Raw genomic sequence first — 16,848 nt, forward strand, 5'->3', positions numbered from 1 at the left:
CATTCAGACAGGGTATACGGGTGTGCAGCGGGGGGTTAAGAAGTCTAACAGCCTGTGGGGAAGAAGCTGTTACTCAACCTGACAGTTATAGTTCTTGTCCTGCAGCACCTTCCTCCTGGCAGTAGGTTGTGGAAAGAATAGCAGAGGTCCCTTTTGACAATGCTGGATGAACTGCATATACAGTGGTTCTGGTATATGTCCCAAATGGAGGAGGGGAGACTTCAATGATGTTTTCAGCTGTCCTCACTATCAGTTGCAAGGCTTGTGATCTAATGCACTGCAATTCACACACCAAACAGTGATGCAGCCAGTGAGGACACTCACGACTGTGTTCAGGTAGAATATGCTGAGATTGGGGGTGGGGGTAGCTTCACTTGCCTTAGTCTCCTCAGGAAGTGGAGGCACTACTCCGCTCTCATGGCTAAAGAGGTGATGAGATCATCAGTAAGAAACTTAATGTTTGTGACTCTCCATGGACAACACGTTGATGTGCATTTGGGAGTGGTGAGTCTGAAGTCCACAGTCACTTCTTTAGTCTTGTCCACATTGTGACTCAGGCTGTTGTGTTTGCACCAGTCTACAGGCTGCTCTGCCTCCTCCATTCGTGCCACGTTGCTGTTGAGGCCAACCACTGTTGTGTTCTCAGTAAACTTAATGATGTGGCGAGAAAGGCATTTGGCAGCATAGTCGTGCGTTAGCAGTGTGAACAGGAGTGGGCTGAGCACGCAGACCTGGGGGGGCACTCAACATGATGGAGCTGGAGATATCGCTGGCAATACGGACTGTCTGTGGTCTCTATGTCAGGATTCCAAAATCCAATTACAGAGGGAGGTGTTGAAACCGAACACGGATGGTTTTCAATCTCTTCAATGGTGTTACTGATTTCAGATGAATAATGTGGAAGTATCAACACATACAGTTCAATGGGAGAATAATGTACCCTGTGTTTCATTACGATAACCAAACATGAAGCCAAGAAATACAGCATTTATGAATTAGCAGTATCTCATGGGTAGGGGTTAGTTACTGGAACTCAATTTTGGAAGCATTCTGAACAGAGATGGTGCATTTTATTAATGTTCTCCAGAATTCCAACTGACTGAGAAGATTTAGGAGTAGGGGCTTGAGGCAAAGGCAACAGAGTAAATTGCATTAATAGTCCGGTGGTGTTGTTAAGGGAATAGTGAAGTATGGCAGTCCTGGAATGACACTGAGTTAATGATGGGTCTGGAGTTTATCAATGTGAGGAAGGTTGTAAAGAAGGGAAAATAACATTTGAATCATTTGGATTCTGAATAGTGGAAATAATCTTCTGGTTTCAAACCTTGCTTTAAAACTTTTCTTGATTAAATTCACTTCCTTGTGACCTGTGACTCAGCATTTTTGATATTCATAAGATTTACTTTCTTGGATATCAAAAATAGCATGCAATGAATGTTATTTTTATTACAGGTACATGTACTACTTCTGATGACTAACAAAAGAAAATGTTATGGAAAATAATTCTATTCTCTTACATGATGTATGCTTATATTATTAGTACCTACGTACAACCTTAATAATCCCTGATAAAAGTGGACATGGACTCCATGAAGATGTGGAACATGTCTTCTCACGAATTCCAAGAAGCATGAACACATGATCAGTCGTGACTTGAATGCTCTGAGAGGAGCTGATCTTTACTTCTGAAACAGCCATTGGGAAACGTAACACGGAAGTGCAATGATGGAACGTTTTTCCTCAGGACGGTTTTCACTCTTTAAATTCTGTGACAATCACCAAGATGTTCAAGCAAATGTAAAATTCCACGAATGTTCCTAAATACTCAGATCCTGGTGCCCGATGCACCAGATGCTATCGAAATTAAAACCCAGTATTCTCAAAGAAAATCCATGAACTTTTAATAGAGTCGGCAAATCCTCAAATTGTCTATCTCGGAAACTGGTGCTTTTTACAGACATTAGAATCTACAAAGCTGTTTGAGATTACAGACAAATGACTTTGGACTGAAGAATATAGAAACATCTGTTGCACCTAATACTTTGGCTTGATGACAGGATTATTTTGTGTGATATGTTCATTGTGTTAATCTTTACCTCGTTTAGACATAGAATTTTTGTCAGCTATGTTTATTACCATAGGTAGTAGTAGGTTTATCTGTAACTTGCCACCAATGATTGTTTTAACTGTTTATTCTGGTTATGTGGTATTGGCCAAATGGGGTGGGATCAGGTGGGTTTAGTATGAAAGAGATGCAGTTTTATATTTCTTCATCCACTGAGGTAAGTATTGGCTGTTCCCACCACTTGCAACAGTTTAATGATGAAAATGACCAGAAAGTGGTCATTCCCAACATTAAAGTGTCTAGAAAGTGGTATTTGGTTACTGATTAATCAAATTTTACTCTGTGGGCTTTTAAAATAACTATGTATGAAATTGTAAATATTAGACAATTCCCAGGCCCAAGATTTTCACTTCTGAGTATGTGTGAAACTTTGGATCAAAAGTAGAAATAGGTATAAGATCAAAGTTCTATGTGGGGAGTTCCTTTTCATTCATCCTGGCTGTAATCATTTTGATCAGTATAATTAAGTTTCCATTTAAAAATTAGATCATAAAATTATCAGATTGTAATAGACCACATAACACTGATCAGAGCAGTGTGTGTCTAGGCTGCTCTTGCATCCACACAAGAGAACAAGGGAAAAGGCAGGAGGCTCAAGGGAGTGGTAAGTTCTCTTCCAAGTTGTTCATCATCCTGACATAGTCAGGTGTCACCCTTCCTTGCTGCTGGAACTAAATCCTGGAAATCCGCACCTGGTGCTATTGTGGAAATGATATCTTTCCCAGGAGGACTGCAGAGGCTCACCGTTTGACGAAGCACAATTGATGCTGGCTCTGCCAGTGATATGCACAGCTCTGAAGAACAAATTAGAAGGGCCTTTGTTTATTTTTGTTTTGCAGGTTGGTTTTGATATGACAAAGGAAGCAGCAGAAAAATGTTACGATGAATCTGGTGTGCGTCCCACTGATGTGGATGTTATTGAACTTCATGACTGCTTTTCAGCGAATGAACTCATCACTTATGAAGCCCTTGGACTTTGTGCTGAAGGTAATTGTTGATTCAGGTGGATTATCCTAAATTTTATTTGTATTATAACTTGACATGATAATAATTTGGGGATTGATGGAAAGACTAAAGAACCTCAGCAGATGTTTAATGCGATGTGCCCGTTAGCAATGAGCTACATAATTTTTCATAAAGAAATATAACGTCTTCATTTGGTAGGATAGGATTAGGCTCTTTTTTTAAGAGTAGTGAAGCATATCTGCTGATGTCATAATTTGTTTCTTCTTTTATTATTTTTATTATTTGTTTCTTCTTCAATTATAGGAGGAAAGGACAGAGAGGGCTAATAACTAGTAAATAGTGATGTAGATTGTGCTAATGTAGTAACTGGAAGCTGAAGACAAAAGTAGAGACATGTAATGTAGCAGTGACAACACCCAAGTTTCAGAAACTTCACTAATTGTGTAACAGCGTGTGCCTATTGTTGGATTTACTGCTAGACCTGCGGATAATCATTTTATTCTGTAATTAGGATCCAGTCTCTTACTTAATTAAGCCTTCCTGTAGCTTCCATTCTCTTATGAAAATGTAGTTTTACCTGTAATCTTGTCAAATGAGTTTGTAAAAGCTGTACTAGATTTATGCCCTGGTGTATCAGCTTTGGCTGGTCTCCTGGTGCACACCAGTTTTTAATAACTCACCCGCTGTTTCAGATACTAGCTTTGTGTGATCTTTCAGCTGGCTCCTACAGTGCTTCTTTCCCCTTTATCGCAGAGGATGAGACTATCCATGGCCTCTGTATTGCTCAGCTTGGAGGGTCCTATCACCACCTCTAATGTAAATGAATGACATTTCTATACCCAAATATTCCTTTATCTTTTTTTTAAAATTAACATTGAGATGTGCTGTGCATATTCTCTCGCCTGGAATTGGACTGAAGAATTTCACAGGTCTCAAGATGGCGCTTATGGAGTAAACCGCTTTTGGCTTTGCTCCAAACCTTTTACGTCTTTTTAACCTACAAACACCCCTTAAATGATCTTTTTTTACTTATTCTAAAGGGGTTTAAATATATAGAATTTTTCTTTTTAACTATTCGATCTATTTTCAACTCGCTGAAATGTCTAAAGCAAAAGAATCGAAACAGACGAAAGAACCGATAACTTTAGAAACTATTGTAAAGCTTATAGAAGATAAATTTGCGGGTCTGCAGAGAAAAATTACCGAACAGCTTTTTGCGTTTGATGAGCGTTTAAAATCATTCGAAGGAGAACTTAAAACGCTTTCACTGGAACTACAAAAACAACAAGCAAATATTTTGGTACTTGAAGAAGCCGCTCGGAAGAAAGAACATATTATCGAAACTTTGAAACAAGAGCAAGCTTCGACTTCTCAACAGATGGATCGTTATAAATCTAAAATTATTGATCTTGAAAATCGCTCTCGAAGGCAAAATCTTTGGCTAATTGGGATTCCGGAAAAGTTTGAGAGCGGTGATCTTACCGTTGACTTTTCTAAACTTCTAATGGATGTCTTCGGTTCAGATGTTCTGGACTCTCCTCCAATAATCCATCGTGCTCACCGTATCTCTCACTGTCATTCTGATTCAGATAAACCACGGCATGTAATTCTCCGGATCCATTACCCTCGTATCAAAGAGCGACTGATTCGAGCCGCTCAGAAAAAGGGTATGATTAACTTTAAAGAATTCAAATTTCGTATTTTGGAAGATTATAGCCCTGAAGTTTTAAGGGCAAGAATGGCTTTTAGATCGGTTATGTCTAAATTTCACCAGGAAGGCTACAAGCAAGCGCTGTTATTTCCAGCACATCTGAGAGTTACTTCTGGAGAAGGAACTGTTCGACTGTTTAAATCTCCAGCGGACGCTCAAAGTTTTTTGGAACAATGACACTCTATTGCATTGACTAATGTAATAATTAGTCTATAAATTTCGATCTCTTACAGAATGATGTTTTTTTTTAGGTATGGCTGACATGTATTTTTTATATATTGTAAAAGTTCTCTTTTTTTTGGTCTATTCTGATTTTATTATTTTTTTATATTTTACTAATCTATTAACCTTGAAAATAACTGATTAGGGTTCCTTTTTTAAGTTTGTATAAGCTTTTTTTATATTTTTAACATTTAAATATTAAGATTTTTTAAAAAAATAATAAAATGGCGTTTCTTCTTCCCGACAGACTTTAGTGCCTGGAACGTCATATTCGTTTTGATGAGTTTGAAAGTTTTAAATTCTCATTTAAAATACTATTTTAGTAGTATTTATTTATGGGTTTTATCAATTTAATTTTTTTAACCCTTTTGTTTTATTTATTTATATATATATATATATATATATATATATATAATACTAATTTTATATTTTAACTTTTGTTATATTAATCCTTTTTTATAATATGGGTTGTTTGTATTTTTTTCAATTTTTTTTGTCTGAGTTGCCGTCTTGAGACATGGGGGTAATTTTAGTATTAGATTGCCTGCTTCCCTCTTTTTGGCTTTTTTCCTGGGGTTTCGAGGGTGGAGGGAGGGGAATTTTCTTTTTCTTTTTTTTCTTTTTGCTTGCTTTTTGCATAGTTTTATTTCATGGGCCTATATGAAACTACAAAAATGGTTGCAGTGCCGTGACTTCCGGTTTCTCCTTGAACTCACTTCCTTCTTCCGGGTTCATGAGTTCACTTTTTTTTTTAACTTATATGTTAACTGTAATAAATATTGTCAATATGGATAGGATTATTAATTTTGTTTCTTGGAATACTAATGGTTTAAATCATCCGATCAAACGGAAAAAAATATTCAAAGTATTCCATAGAGTGAATGCTAATGTTATTTTTGTGCAGGAGACTCATGTAAGGAAGGTGGATAGTCAACGTTTTTTTAGGTTTTGGAAGAGCCAACAGTATCACGCAAATTCGCAAGCCAAAGTAAGAGGTGTTTCTATTTTTATAGACTCATCAACTTCTTTTATACATCATGAAACAATTTCAGATCCACAAGGTAGATTTTTGCTTATTACTGGTCTACTTTTCAATCAAAAAGTTGTTCTAGTTAACGTTCATGCTACAAATACTGATTGTCCTGAATTTTTAAAATGCTTATTTACATCTTTTCCTAATCTGAATCAATATAGACTGATAATGGGTGGGGATTTTAACTGTTGTTTAAACTCTGTGATGGACAAGCCTACCCAAACTCTTCCGAATAAATCGGCTTCTCTTATTAACTCTTTTATGATTGATTCAGCTATTTGTGAAATTTGGCATTTCCTTCACCCTAATGACAAAGAGTTTTCATACTTTTCCCATGTTTATCATAATTACTCAAGAATTGATTACTTTTTCATTGATCACCATTTACTCACAGATGTTACTGATTGTAAATATGACTGTATTACCATATCTGATCATGCACCTCTGAAGTTATCTATTAAAATAACGGATTCATTTGTCAATACTAAATTTTGGAGGTTTAATCCTATTTTATTGCAGGATTTAGATTTTGTTAACTTTATTAAACAACAAATTGATTTGTTTTTTCGCAACAAATTCTACAGTAGAGATCTCTAGTGGAATTTTGTGGGATACTTTTAAAGCATATATTCGTGGACAGATTATTTCATACTCTGAGTTAGGAAACGAACTAATTCTAAAATATTAACATTAGTTGATAAAATCAAAGCAATTGATAAAATTTACTCAATGACTCCAAGTAAAGAACTTTATAAAGAAAGAGTGGAACTTCAAATGGAACATAGTTTATTATTATCCTCTTCGATTGAAAGTCAGTTAATTAAATCAAAAACTCAATTCTATATGCATGGAGATAAGTCTGGTAAATTATTGGCTAACCAATTGAAAATTGTTTCGGATAAACGACAGATTACTAGAATTCATAAACAAGATGGTACTCTAACGATCGACCACAAAGAGATAAATAGAGCCTTTCAAGATTTTTATAACTCCTTATATCAATCAGAATTCACTAAGGACTCTTCTATAATAAACAAATTTTTAAGGAAATTGAATATTCCAAAAATAACTGTTGAGGATAATGTAATTTTAGATACACTTATTACAGAATCTGAAATAGAAAAGGCTATTTCTTTAATGAATTCTGGTAAAGCTTCTGGTCCAGATGGTTTTCTTGTAGAATTTTTTAAATCTTTTTCTTCTATACTTTCTCCTTGGCTTTGTAAAATTTTTGAAGATGTATTAATTGTAGGTAAACTACCACAATCTTTTTATGAAGCTTCTATTTCTTTAATTCTTAAAAAAGATAAAGACCCTACTGAATGTGCATCCTATTGACCTATATCCTTATTAAATACGGATTTTAAGATTTTCAGTAAAATTTTGGCTATTAGATTAGAAAATATATTACCTCGAATTATTTCTGAAGATCAGACTGGATTTATTAAAAATCACTATTCATCTTTTAACATTAGAAAATTAATTAATATTATTTATACTTCATCTAAAATACCAGAATGTGTTATATCTCTAGATGCTGAAAAAGCATTTGACAGAGTTGAATGGCCATATTTATTTACTACAATGCAACAATTTAATTTTAGTTCAAAATTTATATCATGGATTAAATTAATATACCATAAACCTTTAGCTTCGGTTTTTACCAATAATCAAAGATCCCCTTTTCTTCAGTTATTTCGTGGTACGAGGCAAGGTTGCCCTTTAAGTCCTTTACTATTTGACATTGCTTTAGAACCGTTGGTTATAGCTATTCGGAAATCACCTAATATACTGGGTATTACCCGTGGGGAGAGGACGTATGAAGTATTATTGTACGCTGATGATTTGTTATTATATATATCTGACCCTGAAAAATCTATCCCTGCTATTTCGTCTTTGCTTGCTCAATTTAGTAATTTTTCTAGTTATAAATTGAATTTTAACAGGAGTGAACTATTTCCATTAAATATGCAAGTTCCAATTTATAAAGATTTACCATATAAAATTGTTACAGATTATTTTACTTACCTAGGTATTAAAATTACTAAAAAAACATAAAGAGCTATTTAAGGTTAACTTTTTACCTTTAATTGATCAAATTAAGCAACTTGCTATTAGGTGGTCTCCACTATCTTTGTCATTGGTTGATAGAGTTAATGCTATTAAGATGATGATACTACCTAAATTCTTATATTTATTTCAAGCATTACCAATTTTTATTCCTAAAGCTTTTTTTGATACTATTGACTCTAAAATATCTTCTTATTTGTGACAGAACAAAAACCCTAGATTGGGTAAAAAATATTTACAGAAGCCTAAGAAGGAGGGCGGCTTGGCTTTACCAAACTTAAGATTTTACTATTGGGCAGTAAATATACGGTATTTAATATTCTGGACACAAGAATGGACTCTAGCTACTTGCCCACAATGGGTAAATTTGGAATGTAAATCTGTGCAAGATTTTTCATTGCTTTTAATGTTAGGATCTTCACTTCCTTTTTCTTTATTCAAATTGAATAAACAGATAACTAATCCTATAGTCAGATATACATTACGAATTTGGTTTCAAATTCGTAAATTTTTTGGTTTGAATAAATTTATTTTATCATGTCCTGTAATATCTAATTATTTTTTTTGGCCTTCATCTATGGATCAAGCTTTTCTTTTATGGAAAATAAAAGGTATAACATGTTTTCGTGATCTGTTTCTGGATGATAACATTATGTCCTTTGAACAGCTATCTAATAAATATAATTTACCTAAAACCCATTTTTTTAGATATTTGCAAGTTAGAAATTTTTTGTATAATGAGTTAGTCTTTTTCGAAAGAATGTCCATTGGACATTACAGATAGAATTTTAGCCCTTAATCCTTATCAAAAGGGTTTAGTAGCCATCATTTATAAGATGATCATGAATTTATAGTTAGATGTATCAGAAAAAATTAAGCAGGAATGGCAAGAAGAGTTGCATTGTCTTATATCTACTGAGCAATGGGAAAAAATTTTATTATTGGTAAATTCGTCCTCTATTTGTGCTAAACATGCCCTAATACAATTTAAGGTTGTACATAGAGCTCATATGTCTAAGGATAAACTGGCTCGATTTTACTCTCATCTTAACTCAACCTGTGATAGATGTCATTCTGATATTGCTTCATTGACTCATATGTTCTGGTCTTGTCCTTGTTTACAAAATTATTGGAAAGATATCTTAAATATTATTTCAAAAGTCTTAAAAATTAATTTTCAACCACATCCTCTTACTGCAATTTTCGGTTTACCAATGACGGATAATAATCGTTTATCTGCTTCATCTCAACGAATGATTGCATTTGTAACATTAATGGCTAGAAGATCTATGTTATTGTATTGGAAAGGAATTAATCCTCCAACTGTATTTCAGTGGTTTTCTCAAACTATTTCTTGTTTGAGTTTAGAAAAGATTAGAAATGTGGTTTTTGAACCTTCAGTTAAATTCGAAGAAACTTGGAGACCTTTTATTCAACATTTTCACATGAGTTGAATTGTCTTTTCCTAAACCTTACTTATATTATCCTTAATCGATTGGATGGAGGTTCGGAGTTATTGGCACTACTGTATATGTACTTAATATTATTCAATGGCCCATGTTGGTTAGTGTTTTTTTTGTTTTTTTTTTCACTTTTTTTTTGGGGATCTTTTTCCTTTTTTTTTCTTTTTACTTCTTTGTTCATTATTGTTCTGGGTTTGAGAGGTTATATATTTTTATTATTACATATCTGAATGTCTATTTAAACTATTATGTACTCTCAAACATCTTGTATTCAAGTTTCATTTATGTTTGTTTAAAACTAATAAAAAGATTTAAAAAGAAAAAGAAAAGAATTTCACAAATAGCTAATGCAGTTTTTAAATGTAAATGACCTTCAGCTTATCAGATTTCCGGTGACGCCATGATTCAGTATTGACCTGCCTCGCGTTCCCTCCCACAAAACTTGGAATAATAGCTGCTAAGTTACTTTTGACTATCTATGAACGATATTTTTGCTAAGAAAAGAGTAGAGGAACACAAGTCTTGGACTTCAAAACACATTGAAAAACAAGAAATACAAAGAGAAAGCAAAGACAAAAAGATATAGCTAGCGCCAGAACAGGCCGAAGCTAGCAAAGACGACGAAAAGGTATGGCTGTGTTACTATGTGAGTTGAAAGAGCTGAGAAAAGAAAATCAAGAGTTGTTTTCAGACACCAAGGCATCCCTGTCTAGACTGGAGACCTCGGTGACAGACCTGAAGGAACGACTGGACCTGCTGGAGCAGAAATCTCCCGAGCGTGAGTCCAGAATTAGTGCTAACAAGGACGCATGGTTCCGGCATGAAAGAATACTTAAATACCCGTTGAAGCGAGAAGCCGCTTTGACCGAGGCTTGTGATGATCTCCAGAACTGCTTACGAAGAAATAACTTAAGAATCTATCAGATACCTGAGGGCAGTGAGAAAGGAGACTTGGTGCGGTTTGTCAAACAGTTAATTAAAACGATGCTTCGACTGACAGAGGACTTAAATATACACACTGAAAAAGCACACCGACCAGCACCCTCTGCAACACCGCGCTCAGTCATTGTACGCTTCTTGGATTATACAAGTAAAAGAGGCAGTACTGTGTCAAGCATGGGCTCAGAAACAAGGCAGAATCATCTATTTTGATCAGGGCTACTCTCCTGAGGTCCAGAAAAGAAGAGCAAAAGTCCGTGCCATGATCAAACAGCTAAAACGGAAAGATGAGCCAGCAAGTTGTCGCTTCCCAGTGCAGCTGAGAATAAACTTGGATGCTGGAGTGAAGACCTTTCCTTCCTTGATTGAAGCTTTACCTGCACTGAACAACCTGGGCATCTCCATGCCGGTGAGTGGGAGGGAGAAGCTGGACCTGTGACTTATCAGTGAGGTATGGCAGGTGCAGCGTAGGGGGCGAGGAGGAGGGAGCGCTACGCTGTTGGAGACAAACATGAGAGCTTTCCTGACATAAGAAGAAGATGATTACATTTTTCTTTCAAAGAACGAGGTATTATGAACGGTGTCTTCTTTGGACTGATTAATAATTTCTGGGTGTGAGTAATATTTAACTGTCTTCACCAACATGTACAGCTATTTACCAGCATAACTGCCATATTTTGATATACAATGCAGTTTCGTGGGGGGGGGGGGGAGTTAAATTTTGTTAAGCAGACAGAAAAGGAAAAGGAATCACCAAACTCAACTCAACCAAGAATTTTAGAAGTCCAACTGGGTTTCTGGAGGCTTGTTTGGTTTTGTTGTGTTTTGTGGGTTATATTCTTTTGTAAATAGTTCTTTAGGTATTGGCAGGTCGTTACAAGTTTTTCAATTATTATACTATAAAAATGCCGAGTTTGGTTGAAGGTGGGAGAGGGGTGGTGATGTAGTAAGAGAGATACTGTATCATGGCCACTTTCAACATAATCAGTTATAATATTAATGGGATCAATCACCCCATTAAAAAGAAAAATAATTGGCTCTGTTGAAAAAACTGAATTGCACTATAGCTCTATTACAAGAAACACATTTAGGAGATGTGGAACACAAAAAAAAGTGTGGGTAGATCATCTATTATTCATATTGCCCTTATAGTAGAAAGCGGGGAGTTGCAATATTAGTTAACAGATCAGTTTATTTTGTGGTATAAAAAGAGGTTAAAGATGAGCAGGGTAGATATGTGTTAGCTTTTGGCTCGATGGGAGGGGGAGGTGAAGAGTTTACTATCATGAGCATCTATGCACCGAATAAAGATAACCTCACCTTTTTCAAAGAAGTAGCTTTATTACTTGCCAGGGAAACTAGAGTTGGAGGAGACTATAAATGTATTCTTAATAGGAGTTTGGAAAATTACCTGGGAATGGGAAACCCCTGAACAAGAAGTCTAAAGCAGTAAAAATTACGTTGGATGAGCTTGGGCTAGTTGATGGCTGGAGAGCATTGAATCCAGGTACCAGGGATTTTAGTCTAAAGTATCAAGAGCCCATGGCTCATATTCAAGAATTGACCTTATTTGCATCCCAAAGAAGAACCTCCATCCAGTGAAGGAATGTGTTATTGAACCCATTACATTGTCAGATTGTGCTCCTGTTAGACTTGTACTGGAAGGAGGCTCTGAGCAGCACTTCCAATATTGGAGGCTCAATGTTCCCACGTTGACGGACCTCTCCTCCTATAATCAACTAAAACAATGCATTGACAAATATTTTGTGACAAATGACAATGGGGAGGTTTCCTCCCTCGATACTGTGGGAAGATGCAAAATCTGTGATTAGGGGAAAATGTATTGATCTGACTGTTCAAATGAAAAAATACCAAAATGAAAAATATAATCAGTTACAAAGTGAAATAAAAAGATTAGAACAAATGCACAAATTAACCCTGAACAAGGATGACTGGAAAAACCTACAAAAGTGTGTGGATACCTTGAATGAGTTGCTCACATCTAAAGCAGAAGGAGCACTTCGATACACAAGTTAAAAGTATTATGAGATGGGGATCTGGCCAGCCATCTGTTAGCATTTCAGTTCAGAAAGGCACAATTTAACAGAGTTGTTCCAAAAATTAGACATCTTTATCTTTCTCTGAACCCAAACGATATAGCAGAGGCATTTAGGGCCTTCTATAAAGATCTGTATGATTCTTTGGATCCACCACAAAATAAAGGCAAGCTGGATGAAATTTTCAGAGACATCTGTATAAACAAACTTTAAGAAACCGAGATTGTTTCACTGACACAACCAATCTCAGAACTAGAAATGAAAGATGTTATTAAAATAATAAATCCCTGGGTACGTTTGAATTTCCGAGTGAGTTCTGTAAGATATTTACAACAGAACTTACCCCAGTTTTATGTAAAATTTTTAGTTATGCTCTGAATGAACATGACCCCCCCCCCCCCCCCCCCCAAGAGAGCTGGCCAGAGGCAATCATATCAGTAATCTACAAGGATGGAAAGGACCCTATAGCATTTAGTTCATAAAGACCTGATCAGCCTGCTTGGTACTGATGTGAAGATTCTTTGTTCCATTTTAGCAAAGAAACTACAGGAATATATAGGAAAATTGATTAATCCAGATCAAACTGGATTTATTCCAGACCATCAGGGAGCAAATAAAGTTAGGAGAGCTTTAAATATCCATTCTTTAGTACAGAGATCCATCCACCCCTCAATGCTTCTTAGCTTAGATGCCAAGAAGGCATTTGATAGGGTGGATTGGATATACTTAGACTATACCTTAGAAAAAATGGGTTTTAATGCAACATTTCAAAGTTGTATGAAGACACTGAATAAAGATCCAATTTCCAGGGTTAGAGTAAATAGATACTGTTCCAATTTCTTCAGGCTCAAAAGGGGAACCAGACAGTGGAGTCCCCTATCCCCGATATTATTTGCCTTAAGTATCGAACCACTAGTAGAGTTAATCAGACAAAATGAACAAATTGAGGGTATAACAGATAAAGGAGGTCTAACCCATAAGATAGCTTTATTTGCAAGTGGCATTATTCTCTTTATAAAGAATCCTCTTTCATGAGTTTCCCCGCTTATGCAATGTTTGAGAAGCTATGAAGATTACAGGGACCTGGCCAAGTCAGCTGGATGAAGTGACTTTTCGCTGGCCAAAACAGGGCTTTTGATATTTGGGGGTTAGTTTATCTCATAGTTCTTCCCAGCTCTTGGCAGCCAATTATGTTAAATTAATTAAGTGAGGAGAGACCTTGAACATTGGGAGATGCTTCCTTTATCACTGATAGGTAGAGTAGAAGTGATCAGGATGAATATTTTGCCCAGGTTTCTTTTTCTTTTCAGTGCTCTACCCATAAATAGTTCCTGTATCTACTTTTAAAATGTTGGATAGACTCATCAGTAAGTTTATATGGCAGAAAAAGAGGCCCAGTGTGAGACTGAAAGTGTTATGCTCAAATAAAAAACAGGGAGGTTTAGCTTTACTTCATTTAAAGGCCTATTATTGGGCTGCACAGTTAAGAGCAATCGTGTCATGGATCAGAGAAGTCATGGATTCAAGATGGGTTCACATAGAGCAAAATTCAATTGGTGAATTATCTTTAGCAGCTCTTCTCTTTTTAAATCCAAACATGTGGAAGAATGTTGAGACTCAGAATGAATGGGTTAACTATACATTGAAAGTATGGGATAGAATTAGGAAAAAAATTAGATCTTCCAAGGACTATATCTAGGGCAATCAGAATTGTATTCATTTCAGATTTTATTCCAGCAAGACTGGATTCTGGTTTGATTCTGATTCAGCACAAAGAGGCCTGGTTCTTGTGGACCAAATGTTTGATAGTGAGGTTCTCAAATCTTTCTCCCAACTCCAAACTGAATTCGACCTTGTATCAAGTGACTTTTATAGATTCTTCCAAATTAGACATTACCTTACATCACACAAAGAATGGAACAATCTTAAAATACAGCCAAATAACTTGGAAAAAATTTGGATAGAGATCATCATAGGTAGGACGCAATCCCAGAAAATTGTATCTTGTATATATAAACAAAACCTGGACACAATGGATAGCACGTCAGATGTTAAACATAAGTGGGAATTGGAGGTAAATACCATAACAGAAAAGGAAGAGTGGGAGAGGTTTTGGGAGTCATGGCATAAATGTTTGTATAGTCCCAATGGAATTTGCTTGGAAAATACAGATGAGATACTTTAAAACCCCATTAGTAGTATCATTATATGCACAAAAAAACAGCAGATTTTGCTGGAGAGGCTGTGGTCTAGTGGGAGATTTTGCATGTATATTCTGGGATTGTCCCAAATTAAGGGAATTTTGGTACAAGGTCGCTGAGGAAATAAGGATTTTAGATATAAGTATACCCTTTGAACCTAGTCATTTAATTTTAGGCAACCTCCTGCAATCTGCATTAGAGAAGAATAAACTATACATGTTAAGAGTCTTGATTCTGATTGCTCGTAAAATGATAACTATCAACTGGCTTAAATCTCACCCACCCACTTTGGAACAGAGAGACAGAGAATGAAAGAAGTGAACTGTATGGAAAATTTCACTGAAAGCTTACAACTGAAAATGGACTCTTACTTGGAAAGGTGGAACTGTGTTATAGTGTACCTGGCACAGTGAAAGGCCCACACAGGAGCCTGGTAAAATGTGGGACTTGAGCTGATTTACTGAGGACTGTGATTTTATTTAAAATAGATGTAAATCTACATTGAGGGGTGGTGTAAAGTATGTAGATCGTGTGTCTGTTTGTGTTTCTTTGTAACTGTATGTATGTGCTCTTTGTTTCTTCTTTCTCTTGCTCCTACTCTCTTCTATCCCAGTGTTGTTAATATAGGTATTTACCATTATGCAGTGAACTGTGGACTGATAGCCGATGCTTGCTTGTAGATATGTGTTTGTTCAATAAAGTTCCAAAAAAAGTAAATGACCTTCAGATCATCAGACTAACTAGGTTCAAACTCTTACTTCCAGAAGAGAGATCAGCGTGCTCACCTACGCCATTATTAATCATCTTTCTAAGGCAAAGATAATTATTCAGACTATTGGGCAAAAGTGTTGGGCACACGTATATAGCAAGGGTGCCTAAGACTTTTGCACAGTACTATACTTGTCAATGTGGAGCGGAGAGTGAGTTTGCAAATCTGGCGGGAGCAAAGAATGGTGGGAATGGTGAGGGTGGAATGCCTTGGGAGGGGTGTGGGGCATGCGGCAGAGGAGGAGTGCTGGGGGCGGGCAGTGGTGTGAGTGAAGATACACCTAGCTCTGAGACACCAGGCAAGGTCATTTGATTCCAAACAATTGGTTTATTAACCATTACAGAATGTCTCTCTGGTGCTCTCTGCTCACTCCCCTCTTCACAAACATGATTCCCAACTCCCTGCCTACTTCCCGCTCTCAATCAACAGTAGAGACCAATATCAAAATTGATCTTATCAGCACTCGTATATGTAATGAAATTAGTTTTTATTTTGTGGCAGCAGTACAGTGCAATACTGCAAAAGTATGAGGCACCCTGGCTATAAATATGTACAGTACAGTCCACATAATAATCTGTTTCTAGTGTTCATGGTTCCTTGAACAGTAATTCATGTCACAGGGCATGGACTGGACAAAGCAATTAGAAATGTCCCATCATGGCAATGTATTAGTTATTCATTAACAAATTAACGGTGAGGATTTAATTATTAGCTCTGGTTTAATGCACAGCAAAATAAGTAATATTTCTTCTAATTGCAGAATGAATACATGTCGATGCTGAGAAAAACAATTTAATGTACTAATATTCACACCCTGGGCCCTCCAGGTTTAGCCACATAACTGGTGGATCAGTAGCTCCATTCCACTCTCCCTCCACTATCAAAGGCTCCATTACCATACAGTCCCTCTTACTGGGAGATTGAGTACAAACATTATTCAGTGTTCAGTACTCACTCGTCACCAAAAACAGACTTTTGCAATAGCGCACTTAAACCAATGTTTCACCTTGAGGTATTACTTCCCGCTGCAGCACTCCGATCCCCTCCTCAGTCACCATCATCACCACTTGTGCAGCACTCCGATCCCCTCCTCAGTCACCATCATCACCACTTGTGCAGCACTCCGATCCCCTCCTCGGTCACCATCATCACCACGTGCAGCACTCTGATCCCCTCCTCAGTCACCATCACCACTTGTGCAGCACTCCGATCCCCTCCTCAGTCACCATCACCACTTGTGCAGCACTCCGATCCCCTCCTCAGTCACCATCACCACTTGTGCAGCACTCCGA

The 16,848-nt window shown here is 36.5% G+C and overlaps 1 protein-coding gene across 1 annotated transcript in view; it reads left to right on the forward strand.

Annotated features, from left to right (window-relative positions):
* scp2a (sterol carrier protein 2a) overlaps window positions 1-16,848 on the forward strand; it is a 105,363-nt gene that overhangs the window by 33,451 nt on the left and 55,064 nt on the right. Inside the window, exon 10 of the mRNA XM_059984326.1 lies at window positions 2,965-3,112. Within this exon, the coding sequence (XP_059840309.1) occupies window positions 2,965-3,112 (148 nt within the window). The remainder of the gene's footprint in view (window positions 1-2,964; window positions 3,113-16,848) is intronic.

The sequence above is a fragment of the Hypanus sabinus genome, chromosome 11, assembly GCF_030144855.1.
Source record: "Hypanus sabinus isolate sHypSab1 chromosome 11, sHypSab1.hap1, whole genome shotgun sequence".
In the NCBI taxonomy this organism is placed as follows: Eukaryota; Metazoa; Chordata; class Chondrichthyes; order Myliobatiformes; family Dasyatidae; genus Hypanus; species Hypanus sabinus.